Genomic DNA, 16,994 nt, shown 5'->3' with positions numbered 1-16,994 from the left:
TTTTAGGCATGAAATTTCACGAGTTGCCTTTAACATTCAATGGATATAGTGTAGATAAGAACTTTCACGTGCATTTTAATTTCGTGAATCTTGGTTGTCGATATTTGCAAAATTAAAATGCACTCAAACATTCCTCGTTTTACAGTATACTTGTACTTGTTCTATGACCTTGCTGTAATGCAAATTCATCCTTGAAGGTATCCATTTTGTTCCATCTTCATACACCCCTGCTGAAAGTTTAAATTCGTTCTGTGATGTTATGTTTTCTACATTTGAAGTCCTTTTCTAAAGGAATCTCCAAATTCTGCCTGACTCTGATGTTAGGGTGAAATGCTTCATAATGGTTCTATTTTAGACAAAATATCACAGCAGTTAATATTGGTAAACACCCCAAAATACCTGCCGATATACTGCAGATGCATTCAAGTTGACTTTGATTTGTTTAGCTTTTTCTGAAATATGTGTGAATGTGTAGGAAATAATATACATTGTTCGTTTTCAATGTAAGCAGATAGCCCAATATCCTATCACCTGATCATTTAAGTTATTCTTTTGCATGAGTGGAATATCCTCCATAGTTATCCTCCATATTCATTTAAAACCATAGTATATACACATCATGTATATATGTGTGAGATGCGTGAGTGTGTGTGTGTGTTTCTCTCTATGTGTCATTTTTATGTTGGAATTCCTGATGCTCTGAGTGTATATGTAGATACAGTCATTCATTGTAATATATACCTTTGCTAACAAGAAATGTGTGAAATCCTATTTTCTTAACCCTTTCCTAGAAATCCGACCCTGTGCTAGTAATCCATGCCTGAATGGGGCCACATGCTTTGCCCATGCGAGTGGTTCAAACTATGTGTGCCTCTGTGCATCCGGCTATGAAGGAACCAACTGTGAAAATGGTACCTACATAATGTACACTACATTCTTCTCAGAACATAGCTTCATTTCTCTCCATAGAATAGATGTTTACTGTGAAATACCGAATGATCTTGTAAAATGCTGTAATGCAGTGGACAATCCAGAGGGGGTGCACCAGCCACACGCCCCCTCTTTATTTTTTTGTGAAAACAAAAGAAATATAAAAAAGATGGGGGGGGGGGGGACTCGTGCAGCCCCCTTTCATTTTGTAAAGGCGCCTCCCATTTATGGAATTTCTGGGTCCGCCCCTGGTAATGTAATTAAAAAAACATTGCAGCTCTGGCATTCAGCACTGAAATGTGAAAGTAAAATAATTTGGATCTACTGATGATGCTCAGCAGCTATCAACAGTTCAAGGATCAATTATTTGCTCTGACCATACATTGCATGTCATCATTTCCCAATGTGGCAATTTCCAAATAGTGTTTTGTGTCACCTATATTATACACATTTAACTATATCAACTGGTTATAGATATGCAGTCATGTCTTACTATGTCCTGACAGTGTGATTGCTACTCTTCGTGCATTATATATTTGCAGCATGATTGCTACTCTGCATGCTTTCTCATAAGCATACCTCAAACATCTTAAAACAATGTCATATATTTCCAAACTTTACACATAAAGTGTAATGGTAATCATGTGCTGTTCCATTCTGTATAATACGTGAATACACACCATAGTCTTTCAGCGTTATGGCATTGTCTTTTTGTACGCGTGTTGCGACTCACTCAGCATACATGTATGTCCTCAATCATCAAGACCTTGGTACTCTTCTGTTTTAACAGTTATCCCACCATGCGCAAGTAACCCCTGTATCGAAGGAGCCACATGTGTTGAGAACCTCACTAATCAAACCTACACCTGTATGTGTCCAGAGGGCTTTCAAGGAACAAATTGTGAAAATGGTACTTTCTTGAGATCTATAAATATCTGTTTCTTTATCTTTGCTTCATTAGATCAATATATATCTGTCTCTTCTTCTATGTTTCTTTACATCTATAGATATCTGTCTCTTTATCTAGGTTTCTTTAGATCAAGAATATATATGTCTTTATCTATGTTTCTTTAAATCTCTGAATTTCTGTCTCTTAATCTACATTTTTGTTTCTTTTATAGGTCTATGGATATCTGTCTCTTTATGTTTCTTTAGATTTATTTTGTAAGTTATGCAAATTCTACTTTGTATCAGTTGAACAAAGTCAGTGGAGTGAAGATAAGTTATATGCTGATTCTTAAAGCTACATAATGTACAGGCACATGTATGGCTTCCAGTAATAACATAATATGGAATGATTTTGATGCCAAAGTGGAACAGATGCAATGACATGCTAAAACAGTCTCATAAATGAAAACTAAGTTTTACACTTATGTCTGAGGCAAGTTTATAGTTAGCTGCAACGGCAAGTTCAGATTTAGATTAGGATTTTGTCTATGCTTTAGGGCTTGACTTTTGCTTTATGCAAAGTATAGGTTTTGAGATTGTACATGTAAAATGCTCAGACACATGATTTTGAGGCAAAAATCCTGGCAAAAGTATAATGTAGATACTCACTCAGAACAAAGAAAAACATAACTATCCACCATATCTATGTGTTCTGCTTCTATGTGGATCCTTCAACTCTATTTTGAATTCCTTATCTTGTTAACCTTTCATTTCCTGTAGAAATCATTCTGCCCTGCTCCAGTGACCCCTGTCAAAATGGAGCAACTTGTTTCAACCAGGCTAATAGAGCTGGATATGTCTGTTTATGTGCTTCTGGCTTCGAGGGCACAAATTGTGAAAATGGTATGAATGGGACTTGTGTCAGATGAGAGAGTTTCCGTGAACAGTATTTCTCTCTTGCTAACATACATTGCATTTTGTCCATCTCTTTGCATTTCTTCTCTATATGTATCTTCTTCAAATATCTAAAAGAGAAATTTGGGCAAATGTGTTATTTTAACAAAAAGTGTCATTGCGTTCATTGCAGTTAACCTACAATGTAATACCAACAAATTTGTTAGGACTCCTTGTAAATACTTGTAAGATATTAATTTCTTATATTTGATAATTTCCTAACCTAAAATTGTACCTGAACTATATACATGTAGATTTCTGTATCCATCCATACAGTACATATGAACTCAAATACCAACTGCATTCAAAACCCTTTCTGTGATATTATATTTATCTATACCTTTTTTGCCGTAAGTTTGTAACCAAGCTTGTTCCAATACATGGGCATTCTATTTAAGGTGGTTGATATGGATAATGTGGCTATTTTGAGTGAAGAAATCAATACTTTCTGAAACCATTTTGTGATGTAAGTGTGCTTTGCCATTCAAACTGAAATCAGTAGTGTGATGGTTCATCACTTTTGCGACTTCAACTGACTTTCTAATGATATGCATAACATTTTAAAGCTCACACTTCTGTGAATAACAAATACTTTGAATTTTACCACAAATGTTTCTCTATACTATTCTAATTTTTGTTTTTATATATGTTTGAGAGCATGTGATTGTTATCCTGCCATTTTTTTTTACCCCCACCATTGAAAAAAAAAATAGCCCTAATCAGGTATTGTGTTTTGCATGTAATATGGCATCAGTGTTTTTATACAAAATTATGTACCGGTACATGTAATACAGAGCTTATTTCGGGCGTGCAAGATTAGTACAAGATACACTTGGTTTGCGGTTCACCATGTATAGCCCTTAGAAGGACTGTTGGAATGACAGGAGAAAGATAGAACGAAAGGTCGAATGGGAGGTGAGAAATTGAGTAAGAGTATTCTTTCTGGAGTGAGTGTAGTCCTGAAAAGGACTGTGAACCAAGGAAATATAGAAGAGTTAGGACGGACAGTCAACTGTCCGAAACGTTGAGTCTCTTCTAACTCTTCTATATTTCCTTGGTTCACAGTCCTTTTCAGGACTATACTGTACACTCACTCCAGAAGGAATACTCTTACTCAATTTCTCACCTCCCATCCGACCTTTCTTCCTATCTTTCTCTTGTCATTCCAACAGTCCTTCTAAGGACTATACATGGTGAACCGCAAACCAAGTGTATCTTATATACCACACCATGCAAACACCTTCTCTCAAAGATTAGTACAGTATGTACATTTGTATGTTACAGTTTACTCCGTTGTGCTTGACCTGTCAGGTCATCACTGTTCAGGTCAGACATTTCACATGTATGATATTTTATTACAAGTTGAAACTTGTCCAATGGTTGAATTCACAGTCCAGAACCACATTGGCAGATTACAGAAAGAAATGTTTGCACATCTCATGAGCAAAATTGGTGATTTCCAACATACATGACTTTTAAAAGATACAAAACAGTTTTTTGGGTTCTTGCAGGAGGCAATATTTTCTGTGAATAGTTAATTTCACAAATATTGCCCAACTAGCAAAATCCTTGCAGTTTTATCCTTGAAGTGCTTTTACACTTTCCCTTCATAATTTTAGAGATCCTGCCTTGCGCCTCCAATCCATGCCAAAATGGAGCAACCTGTGTGGATCAAAGTGGTGGCAGTGGCTTTATCTGCATCTGCATGCCTGGCTTCGAAGGGCCCACCTGCGATAGTGGTATGACTTTCAAGAAATCAGTGAATGAATGAATGAATGAGTGAATATCTTAATCTGTATCCGGGTCTGTGCATCCATGTTCATATTATGCATTTTCGTGTGAGGATCATAATATAATCACATGAATCTCATGTGTTCATTAACATAACCATGTATACCACAGCTTTGTTGTGAAATTGTGTATCTTGCTGATAATAAACTACTGGTTATTCAAATTATTTTGTTTTTGCTGCTTTGACACTAACTTCATTTTAAAAAATATCAACAAAAAAAAACCCAACAATTTCCCAATGATACATTTATGTGATACATCAAAAGTTTTTGTTGTTGTTGTTGTTATTATTTCCCTGCCATGTATAAATACCATGATAATCCACATGTTGGGTGTTTCTATGCGTCTTACACAAAGTTTATCTTCATCTTTGCCACAATATACTCCATGCTACTGTTTTTGTCTATTATCCATTTCTCTGTCCCCATCAGTAATCCTGCCCTGTGCATCAGACCCATGTCAGAATGGAGCGACCTGTTTTGATCAGAATGGTGGCAGTAGCTATGTCTGTCTTTGTCCTGCTGGATTTGAAGGAACAAACTGTGAATTTGGTACTTTACTTTCATCGATTGTTTCTGTCTCTTTCATATATTTACCATGTTGTGACTTTGTGAATGTTCTTGTGTGTGACATAATTTTCTGACCTTCTTTTGCTATCTTTAATCTTGTCTCCTATGTATTATCAACCCTTTATTTTCTTCTTCTGTGTCATATATCCTATTCTTTATATCAGAAATCCTCCCATGTGCCTCCAACCCATGTCAGAATGGAGCAACCTGTTTTGATCACAATGGTGGCAGTGGATATGTTTGTCTTTGTACTGCTGGATTTGAAGGAACCAACTGTGAATCTGGTACTTACCTTCTTTCTGCTTGTTTTCTTCTTTTTCACTTTTATTAACATTTGACTTTATTAATGTCTTTCTGTGTAACATACGTTGTAATATTCTTACTTGCTTTACTGTCATGTTTCTTTTCTCCTATGTATTTTCTATCCTTTATTTTTTATCTTCTATTACCTATATCTTCCTGTCTATATGAGAAATCCTTGCCTGTGCCTGCAACCCATGTCAGAATGGAGCAACCTGTTTTGAAAGCAATGGTGGCAGTGGATATGTCTGTCTTTGTGCTGCTGGATATGAAGGAATGAACTGTGAATCTGGTACATCTTCTCAACATCTATGCTCCATATCTGCTCGTAATATACTGTACATCAATCTGTGTGATTGTCATAAATAAACCAGGACTCAAATCTGCAGCCAGATATTATGTTTGGTTTTTTTAAAGCACTGTTATATATTTTTACCTAACAAGCAAACATACAATGCATATATCCTATCCATCATCTGTATCATGGTATATATCTGTGTTGTCATATCCGCTTCACCAGAAATTCTACCATGTGCATCCGACCCGTGTCAAAATGGAGCAACCTGCTTTGATCAGAATGGTGGAAGTAGCTATGTCTGCCTCTGTCCTGCTGGATTTGAAGGAACCAACTGTGAATCTGGTACATCTTTTTCTGCATCTCTGTTCTATGTGTGCTGTACACAATCATGCACATCTCTATGTAATTCTTATAAACTGTGTCGAAAAACAGGAATTACAAGTTATTTGTTTGTCACTAGCTCATTTACATCTTTCATTGATAGATTATACCATCCAGAAATGATTTTTATTTAGCCTTCTAACAGCTTATTAAGTTCTCAATTTATGATATCTTTATGTAGCCTTCTAACAGCTTATTAAATTCTTTACCGAAACTCGATATGCCCCCCATATCACATATTTCATAATTATGTGTAATTATACCTATATGTACCTTTCATAACATGCCATATATACACAATTGTACATGTATCTGTCTTGTCATGTTTGCTATACAAGAAATTCTGCCCTGTGCATCGGACCCATGTCAGAATGGAGCAACCTGTTTTGATCAAAATGGTGGCAGTGGTTACGTTTGTCTCTGCGCTCCTGGATTTGAAGGAACAAACTGTCAAAATGGTACATACATGTACATATTCCTTCCTCATTTAGACTTACAACTGTATGCTTGTAATGGTCATTATCTTAATCCCGAATTTGTTACTTTCAATATATATTTTTAAAAATCCAGTGTGCCATTCTTTTTCATCTCTGTACAGATAACTTAACAATTTTCAAAGTGTGTCTGCATGTGTTACATTTTTTCCATACTCTCATATTCACATGATCTATGGACAACATGGTCTGTGCATTGTTAGTGTGAATGTCTCCTTTACTGTATTCTGTGCAATATGTATCATATCTTCCACCTCAGAAATCCTCCCTTGTGCGTCTGATCCCTGTCAGAATGGAGCAACCTGTTTTGATCAGAATGGTGGCAGTGGATATGTTTGTCTTTGTGCCCCTGGATTTGAGGGAACAAACTGTGAATCTGGTACTTTTCATTAACTGTTTCCTTGAGTTGTGTTATTTTCTTGTGAGGTTGAGAACGTTCACTGTCAGCTGTAAAATACCTTTATGCTGATGTTAAATCCATCTATTACCTATCTTTGTCACTTAACTCAAACGTCTCTGTTATATACAGTATGTCGTTGATTTAACACATCACTTTTCTTATGCTAAGTTTAATATCCTTCATTTGTATGTCATATTCTCTATATCTATGCTATATTCTGTTAGAAATCTGTGCCTGTGCCATTTTTCTTTTCCCTTATCTTTCATCTACCCTTTATTTTTTCTTCTATTACCTATACCTTCATGTCTATATCAGAAATCCTTGCGTGTGCCTCCAACCCATGTCAGAATGGAGCAACCTGTTTTGAAAGCAGTGGTGGCAGTGGATATGTCTGTCTTTGTGCTGCTGGATATGAGGGGACCAATTGTGAATCTGGTACTTTGCCTTCACTCTTTCATTGAGTTGCATTATTTTCTTGTGAGGTTGAGAACCTTTCCTGTCAGGTGCTGAATACAGTGTACCTCTAAGCTGATGTTTGACCCATCTATTAGTTATCTTTGTCGTTTATCTTGAATGTCTCTGTTATATACAGTATTTCACTGATTTTAACACATCACTCTTTCGATCTTATGTTAAGTTACTACTTTAATATTATTCTTTTGCATGTCATATTCTCCATTTTTATGGTATCTTCTTTGTTAGAAATCCTTGCCTGTGCCTCCAACCCATGTCAGAATGGAGCAACTTGTTTTGATCACAATGGTGGCAGTGGATATGTCTGTCTTTGTCCTGCTGGATTTGAAGGAACATACTGTGAATCTGGTACTTGCCCTTCACTGTTTCTTTGAGTTGTGTCATTTTCTTGAAAGTTTGTATACTTTGACTTTGTCAAGTGTCAAATGTTTCCTTTGCTGATATTATCTCCGTCTATTAGTTATTTTCTTCACTGAACCATAGTCTGTGAACATTTCTCATTCATTTCAATGATTTAACAAATAATCCTACATAAACCTCAATATCCTTCATTTGTAATGTCATATTCTCCATATCTACGGTACATATTGTATCTTCTATGCTAGAAATCCTCCCCTGTGCCTCTGACCCATGTCAAAATGGAGCAACCTGTTTTGATCAGAATGGTGGCAGTGGATATGTCTGTCTTTGTCCTGCTGGATTTGAAGGAACCAACTGTGAATCCGGTACACTTCCTTCATTCTGATTTCTGTTTTCCAAATTTGTTAATGTTTTTGTTTATGTTGATAGAGGATTAACTCAAGTTTATCACATTTTAGTGGAAATTAATTTTACTGTGTAATCTATATTCTGTCATATTCATATAAACTATATATTTTCGGTATCTTCATATATTTTATGCGAATCTTTTCCTATTCCTGTCCAACTCCTTTGAAGCTGTCAAAATTTATTTTACTGGAAATCCCAGTGTATTGATATGATGACTATTTTCTAAATACCCGTGGTCAACATACTGTTGTTCCCTTCTGCTGCAAAATCAACCCCCAAACAACCTGCTTTCCCAGAGGGGTTGATAATGTTACTAATGAATACTCAATATTAAAAGCAAAATTTACTACTTTCAAAACTCAGTATCATTCATATCCTATTACAGTATAAGCAATGCCTTATATCCCTGAAATCCTTCTGGTGCTTTCATCACCATTTTACTATTCTCTGACAAAAATAAACAAACAAACAACAAAAACCTTTACAAGGTTTTCTTATGATTGTGAAGTAAATTTTGTAAGGTTGCATATCTTTTCTAGATCTTTGCTCGTTGGTCTTCTTTTAGTCTTTAAGCTACTGCTACATATTATGTACTTTTTGCGACTGTGCACAAGTACAATAACATCTTGTTCTATTCATTTACTAGAAATCCGACCCTGCGCTAGTAATCCATGCCTGAATGGGGCCACATGCTTTGCCCATGCGAGTGGTTCAAACTATGTGTGCCTCTGTGCATCCGGCTTTGAAGGAACCAACTGTGAAAATGGTACCTGTCTGTCTCATAGCATTGCCTGTAGACCATCTTACCTTGTGATTTCCATCTTTCCTGCCCCACTAAGTCTCAGATATCATGCATATGATTCAATTGCCATTTAAATGAAGTATGGACCTTCCAAGCCTATGTTGTGTGAAAAGAGCTTTCTACTTAACAGTATACATCACAATCATTCAGGCAGTATAGAAATTCAAATGTTTAATGGAAATAGCTCCCCTGCAGGACAAAAACAGAGAAAATTAAAGCATACATGTAACACAGTAAATACTGAATGGTATACTCTCTTAAGACAAGTGAGCGCAAGTTTGATATGAATCTTTACATAGCCTTCACATATACTCACATTACTTTTTGTGTCAACACACCACTTTCTTAAAATGGTCTTTTTCCACTGAGCCTTAATTTGTCCATGTGATAATGGAAGGATTGAACACTATGGTGTTAGTTTATTCTGCATGCTCAATATCTTGTAGTCTGTCTATCGAGTATAATTCTATTCTTGATGTGTTACAGAGTTACATTGTATGTCATATGGTTCAATCCTTAATCTGATTGTGCACTTAGTCTCTCCTAACTCTTTTACCTTCATCAGTTATCCCACCCTGTGCAAGTAACCCTTGTATCGAAGGAGCAACGTGTGTTGAGAATACCACTGATCACAGCTACTCTTGCCTATGTCCAGAAGGCTTTGAAGGAACAAACTGTGAAACTGGTACTTACAAAAATTTATGTTTTGTTTATTAAAGTCCCAATTCTCACCTCTTGGATAGTTGAACCAGCAGTGCAGAAAAGAATGTTTTTTTTTTCTAAGACTGCTGTACCTCGTTACATGAAATTAGCCACATAAAAAAAATAAAAATAAATTGACATGCAGGATTATCACTGAAAGGGAGAACAGCTTATTGATTTGTGAAACAGAATGACTTTCAAGCAAAAAGAGAAAGTCCTTAGTTATTCTCAGAAGTGACCGCATCCTCAAATAGGTCTTCTGCAGCAAGCAAAACAAAGCAAAACAAAACAGCTACATCTAATGAGAATTCCTACAGTTATACAAGAGCATTGTGGATGGTATGCTCTTTGACTGCATTTTAGAGCAAGTATTATTGCTTACTATTGGTCATTTGCTAAGGTTACATTATTTTATTAATGATTTCATTTATCCATTGAACAAAACCTATTCAAGTTAGACTGTTATTTCAGAGGCTTTTGTGTTCATACAAATTGTGGTGAGCATCAGTGAATGATTCATGAACATACATGTAGCAGGGTCATGTCAGCATTGCGTACTGTGATATACAATGGTGTTAAACACTGGTTTAGTTTAATGAATATTACAGGTACCGCATCTTTTTCTCTTATATGGATTTCTGTTAATTTTAATACTGCATATTGGGCTAAAGCATACAACAGAGGTTTATGACAAGTACATCATCTCTTCCTACATGTATCCTATAGAAATCATTCTGCCCTGCTCCAGTGACCCCTGTCAAAATGGAGCGACTTGTTTCAACCAGGCTAATAGAGCTGGTTACGTCTGTCTCTGTGCTTCTGGCTTCGAGGGCGCAAATTGTGAAAATGGTATGATCTGAATTCATGGAGCTGAAAGCTTTCTGTTTGTACTGTAGCTGGCTAGCTTTTTTCCTTTGCTACAATTTGTATGTTTGTGTACCACCACACCTTTACAAGCGCTTCTAGGCATAATGCCTTATTAGTGTAGATATATCCTAATTTTGAGGCAACTTCATCATCTATCTTATGCGGTCTTCACTGTACAAATTGTACCTTTTTAAAATCTAAGTTATAGTCAGTTTCACATACATTTTTCTTGATATAATCATGTGTTGCATTTATTCTGTGTGTCGTTTTTAGGTACTAGCTGCTGCTTATATATACCCTCTCATATGTGTTCTATTTTTCTGTCTTTTTTTTATAATCATCTTTGAGTTCTTTAATGTTAGGTCATCAACTTGTGTGTTATAATGTGGTTCCTGGAAACATCCCCTTTTTTTTAACTGGCATAACATTCATACTGAATCCCTCTCTGTTTATATGTGTGTCTGTTTTTACCTATCAGAAATCTTGGCTTGTACCTCAAGCCCTTGTCAGAATGGAGCAACCTGTTTTGAAAGCAATGGTGGCAGTGGATATGTCTGTCTTTGTGCTGCTGGATTTGAAGGAACCAATTGTGAATCTGGTACTTTCCCTTCATCATTTTGTTGATTTGCATCATATTCCTGTAAGGATGGGAACTTTGACTCTGCAAGCTGCAGAATGTTTTCATATTTAATGTTTTCATGCCATGAATTAGTTGTCTTTCTCATTATATTCTACATATTATCACTCTGTAAACACCTCTTGTTTACTTCATTAATTTAACACATTTTTTAATCTTAACAAAATTTCAATGTCCTTCATATGCCTCTCCTTTCCTGTCTATGGTATCGTGTATGCTAGAAATCCTTGCCTGTGCCTCCAACCCATGTCAGAATGGAGCAACCTGTTTTGAAAGCAATGGTGGCAGTGGATATGTTTGTCTCTGTGCGGCTGGATTTGAAGGAACCAACTGTGAATCTGGTACTTTTCCCTTACTGTTTCTTTGAGTTGCATTATGTTCTTGTAAGGTTGTGAACTTTGGCTTTGTCAAGTTCTTAATGTTTCTCTGCTGATATCAAATCTGTCAGTTATCTTTCTTGTTCAATTCTACTCTATAGTCTGTGAACATCTCCTGTATATTTCATTGATTAAACAAATCACTTCCTAATCTTCTATAAATCTCAATATCCTTCATTTTTATGTCACATTCTCCATATCTCTGGTATCTTCTATGTTAGAAATCCTCCCGTGTGTTTCTGACCCATGTCAGAATGGAGCAACCTGTTTTGATCAGAATGGTGGCAGTGGATATGCCTGTCTTTGTGCTGCTGGATTTGAAGGAACCAATTGTGAATCTGGTACTTAACCTTCATTGTCTTTTGTTGTTGTTGTTGTTTTTAGTTGCATTGTTTTCTTGTAGGGTTGTAAACTTTGACTCTGTCAAGTGCTTAATGTTACTCTGCTGATATCAAATCTATCTATTACACCGTAGTTCCCTTTCTTGTTCAGTTCTACACCACATTCTTTGAACATCTGTATATTTCATTGATGTAACAAATCATTTCCCAATCTTATATCTTAAATCTTAACTATCCTTCATATGTATGTCATATGCTCCATATCTATGGTATTTTCCGTGCTAGAAATCCTTGTGTGTGCCTCCAACCCCTGTCAAAATGGAGCAACCTGTTTTGAAAGTAATGGTGGCAGTGGATATGTCTGTCTTTGTCCTGCTGGCTTTGAGGGAACCAACTGTGAATCTGGTATATTTCCTTTATTGTTCCTTTGGATTGCATTATTTTCTTGTAAGGTTGTGAACTTTGACTTTGTGCTTAATGTGCTTAATGTTTCGCTGCTGATATCAAGTCCATCTGTTAGTTATCTTTTTTTGTGTGTTCAATTCTACACCATAGTCTGTGAACATCTCCTACAGTGTACATATTTAAATGATTTAACAAATCATTTCCTTATATTATCTCAGTACCCTTCATTTGTATATCATATTCTCCATATCTCTGGTATCTTCCATGTCAGAAATATTCCCCTGCACCTCCAACCCATGTCAGAATGGAGCAACCTGTTTTGATCACAATGGTGGCAGTGGATATGTCTGTCTCTGCCCTGCTGGATTTGAAGGAACAAACTGTGAATCTGGTACTTTGCCTTACAAATTTTCTTTGAGTTGCATTATTTTCTTGTAAGGTTGAGACCTTTAACTGTCGGCAGCCAAAAGCTTCCACGCTGTATAATCTATCTATCATGTATTGTTATCATCTTTGTCATTTCATTCTAAATCTTAGTTTGTCAACATCTCTTTATGTTTTTTATTAATTTTGCTGATCACTTCTCAATCTTGTATGTCAATCTCCATATACTACTTATTATCCTACACAATATCCTCTTTTCGTATTTCAGTTTGCAGTTTAGTCTGTAAACACCTCTTATGCATCATTTCACTGATCACCTCTAAATCTTGTACATGTATGTCATTCTCAATACCCTTAATTTGTATGTCATATATATATTCTCTGTATCTTTTATGTTAGAAATCCTTGCCTGTACATCCAACCCATGTCAGAATGGAGCAACCTGTTTTGAAAGCAATGGTGGCAGTGGCTATGCCTGTCTTTGTGCTGCTGGATTTGAAGGACCCAATTGTGAATCTGGTACTTATTTCTTTGAGTTGCATTGTTTCCTTTTAAGGTTGTGAACTTTGACATTGTCAAGTGCTTAATGCTTTTCTTGCCTGCTAATATCAAATCTATCTATTGCATATCTCTCTCGTTCAATTCTACAACATATTGTGCTCTGTAAACAATTCTAATATTTTCATTGATTTAACAAATCATTCTTTGTGTTATATTTCACATCTCAATATCCTTCATTTGTGTGTCATATTCCCCATATCTCTGGTGTCTTCTATGTTAGAAATCCTCCCCTGTGCTTCTGACCCATGTGAGAATGGAGCAACCTGTTTTGATCAGAATGGTGGCAGTGGATATGTCTGTCTTTGTCCTGCTGGATTTGAAGGAACCAATTGTGAATCGGGTACTTGACCTTTCTCTGTTTTTCTATGAGTTGCATTATTTTCTTGTAAGGTTGTGAACTTTGACTTTATCAAGTGCCTAATGTGTCTATGCTGATAATCAAATCTATCTATAGCATATCTCTTGTGGTCAATTCTACAACATAATCTTTGAACAACTCTAATATTTTCATTTATTTAACAAATCATTCTTTGTGTAATATTTCAAATCTCAATATCCTTCATTTGTATGTCATACAGTTGTATCTTCCATATCTCTGGTATCTTCTTCTGTATGCTAGAAATCCTCCCCTGTGCCTCCGACCCATGTCAGAATGGAGCAACCTGTTTTGATCAGAATGGTGGCAGTGGATATGTCTGTCTTTGTCCTGCTGGATTTGAAGGACCCAGTTGTGAATCTGGTACTTGCTCTTCACTGTTTCTTTTGAGTTGCATTACTTTCTTGTAAGGTTGAGACTTTAACTGTCAGCCGCATAATGCTTCCATGCTGATGTTTAATCCATCTATATCATGTACATAAATCATCTTTGTTAAATTATTCTACATCTTAGTCTGTCAACATCTCTTTATGTTTTTCATTAATTTTGCTGATCACTTTTTAGTCTTTTTTGTCAATCTCAATTTACTACAAGTTATCCTTCATAATATCCTATAGAATCATTTGACTCTACAGTTTAGTCTGTAAACACTGAAATGTATTTCACTGATCACTTCTGTATCTTCTATGCTAGAAATCCTTGCGTGTGCCTCCAACCCATGTCAGAATGGAGCAACCTGTTTTGATCAGAATGGTGGCAGTGGATATGTCTGTCTTTGTCCTGCTGGATTTGAAGGAACCAATTGTGAATCTGGTACTTGCTCTTCACTGTTTCTTTTGAGTTGCATTACTTTCTTGTAAGGTTGAGACTTTAACTGTCAGCCGCATAATGCTTCCATGCTGATGTTTAATCCATCTATATCATGTACATAAATCATCTTTGTTAAATTATTCTACATCTTAGTCTGTCAACATCTCTTTATGTTTTTCATTAATTTTGCTGATCACTTTTTAGTCTTTTTTGTCAATCTCAATTTACTACAAGTTATCCTTCATAATATCCTATAGAATCATTTGACTCTACAGTTTAGTCTGTAAACACTGAAATGTATGTCACTGATCACTTCTGTATCTTCTATGCTAGAAATCCTTGCGTGTGCCTCCAACCCATGTCAGAATGGAGCAACCTGTTTTGAAAGCAATGGTGGCAGTGGATATGTCTGTCTTTGTGCTGCTGGATTTGAGGGCCCCAATTGTGAATCGGGTACTTTTGCCTTACCGTTTCTTTGATTTCCGTTATTGTCCCGTCGAACGAGTTCGAGCAGGGGACTATGAAACGGGCTCCGTACGTGTGTGTGTCCGTGTGTCCGTCCGTCCGTCCGTTCGTGTGTCCGTCCGTGTGTGCGTCCGTGTGTGATCAAAATCTTCAATTTGCTACTTCTCTGTCATTTATGAGCCAATTTTGATTCTGTTTGCTTTATATGATAGCACTACATGGGAGCTTTGAAACTCTACACAGAATTTCAGTCGTGACCTTTGACCTTGACCTTTGACCTATATTGTACATTTTGCTACAAAATGCTACTCCTTCGCCATTTCTAACCGGATTTCGATTCCGTTTGCTTTATGTGATGGCACTAGGTGAGGGCTTCAAAACTTCTACACAGAATTTTGACCTTTGACTTCTTTGACCTTTGACCTTGATTTTTGACCTGTATTATACATTTTGGGCTACAAAATGCTACTCCTTTGCCATTTCTAAACCGATTTCGATTCCGTTTGCTTTATGTGATGGCACTAGGTGAGGGCTTCAAAACTGCTACACAGAATTTTGACCTTTGACTTCTTTGACCTTTGACCTTGATTTTTTGACCTATATTGTACATTTTGCTACAAAATGCTACTCCTTCGCCATTTCTAACCCGATTTCGATTCCGTTTGCTTTATGTGATGGCACTAGGTGAGGGCTTCAACACTTCTACACAAAATTTTGACCTTTGACTTCTTTGACCTTTGACCTTGATTTTTTGACCTGTATTGTACATTTTGTTACAAAATGCTACTTCCGGCGGGGACATATATTACGCACCGCGTAATTTCTACTTTTCCTTGTTTTTGTGTAAGGTTGTGAACTTTGACTGTGTCAAGTGCCTAATGTGTATATCCTAATATATTTATCTATCTATATTGTATTGCATAATTGTCTTTTTCAATTATTCAACATAGTCTGTGAACAGCTCGTATTTATTTTCATTCATTTAACAAATCATTCTTTGTGTTACATTTCAAATCTCGATATCCTTCATTCCTACATCATATTCTCCATATCTCTGGTATCTTCTATGTTAGAAATCCTTCCCTGTGCCTCAGACCCATGTCAGAATGGAGCAACCTGCTTTGATCAGAATGGTGGCAGTGGATATGTCTGTCTCTGCCCTGCTGGATTTGAAGGAACAAACTGTGAATCTGGTACTTAACCTTCATCATATTCTTTGAGTTGCGTGAGGGGATTTTCAGGTTGTGAGCTTTGACTTGTCAATTGCCAAATTCTTCCATGCTGATGTTAGATCCTTGATCTGAACAATTAATTTGTTATCTTTGCTGTTTGATTTAACATCTTAGTCTGTGAACATCCCATACACATTTCATTGATTCAACTGTTAACTTCTTAATCTTAGATGTCAATCTCAATATACTAAAAACTTATTCTATCCCACCTTCTCATTTAATTCTACATCTTTGTCTATGAAAACCTCCTATGAATTTCACTGATCACTTCTCAATCTTGTATGTCAGGCTCACTACCCTTCATTTGTATGTCATATTCTCTGTGTCTATGGTACCTTCTATGCTAGAAATTCTTGCCTGTGCCTCCAACCCATGTCAGAATGGAGCAGCCTGTTTTGAAAGCAATGGTGGCAGTGGATATGTCTGTCTTTGTCCTGCTGGATTTGAAGGAACCAATTGTGAATCGGGTACTTGACCTTTCTCTGTTTTTCTATGAGTTGCATTATTTTCTTGTAAGGTTGTGAACTTTGACTTTATCAAGTGCCTAATGTGTCTATGCTGATAATCAAATCTATCTATAGCATATCTCTTGTGGTCAATTCTACAACATAATCTTTGAACAACTCTAATATTTTCATTTATTTAACAAATCATTCTTTGTGTAATATTTCAAATCTCAATATCCTTCATTTGTATGTCATACAGTTGTATCTTCCATATCTCTGGTATCTTCTTCTGTATGCTAGAAATCCTCCCCTGTGCCTCCGACCCATGTCAGAATGGAGCAA

At 36.3% G+C, this 16,994-nt stretch overlaps 1 protein-coding gene across 1 annotated transcript in view; it reads left to right on the top strand.

The window, feature by feature from the left end:
- The window catches only part of LOC139726079 (uncharacterized), a 217,931-nt gene that overhangs the window by 38,719 nt on the left and 162,218 nt on the right, over nucleotides 1–16,994 (top strand). The window contains 4 exon segments of the mRNA XM_071637162.1: nucleotides 792–911; nucleotides 5,297–5,416; nucleotides 6,865–6,984; nucleotides 11,854–11,973. Coding sequence (XP_071493263.1) covers nucleotides 792–911; nucleotides 5,297–5,416; nucleotides 6,865–6,984; nucleotides 11,854–11,973 — 480 coding nt within the window.

This window comes from Diadema antillarum, unplaced genomic scaffold (assembly GCF_040938485.1).
Source record: "Diadema antillarum isolate AM-2024a unplaced genomic scaffold, OU_Dant_1.0 seq00000079_RagTag, whole genome shotgun sequence".
NCBI lineage: Eukaryota > Metazoa > Echinodermata > Echinoidea > Diadematoida > Diadematidae > Diadema > Diadema antillarum.
This window is presented reverse-complemented; position numbering and strand designations above follow the sequence as displayed.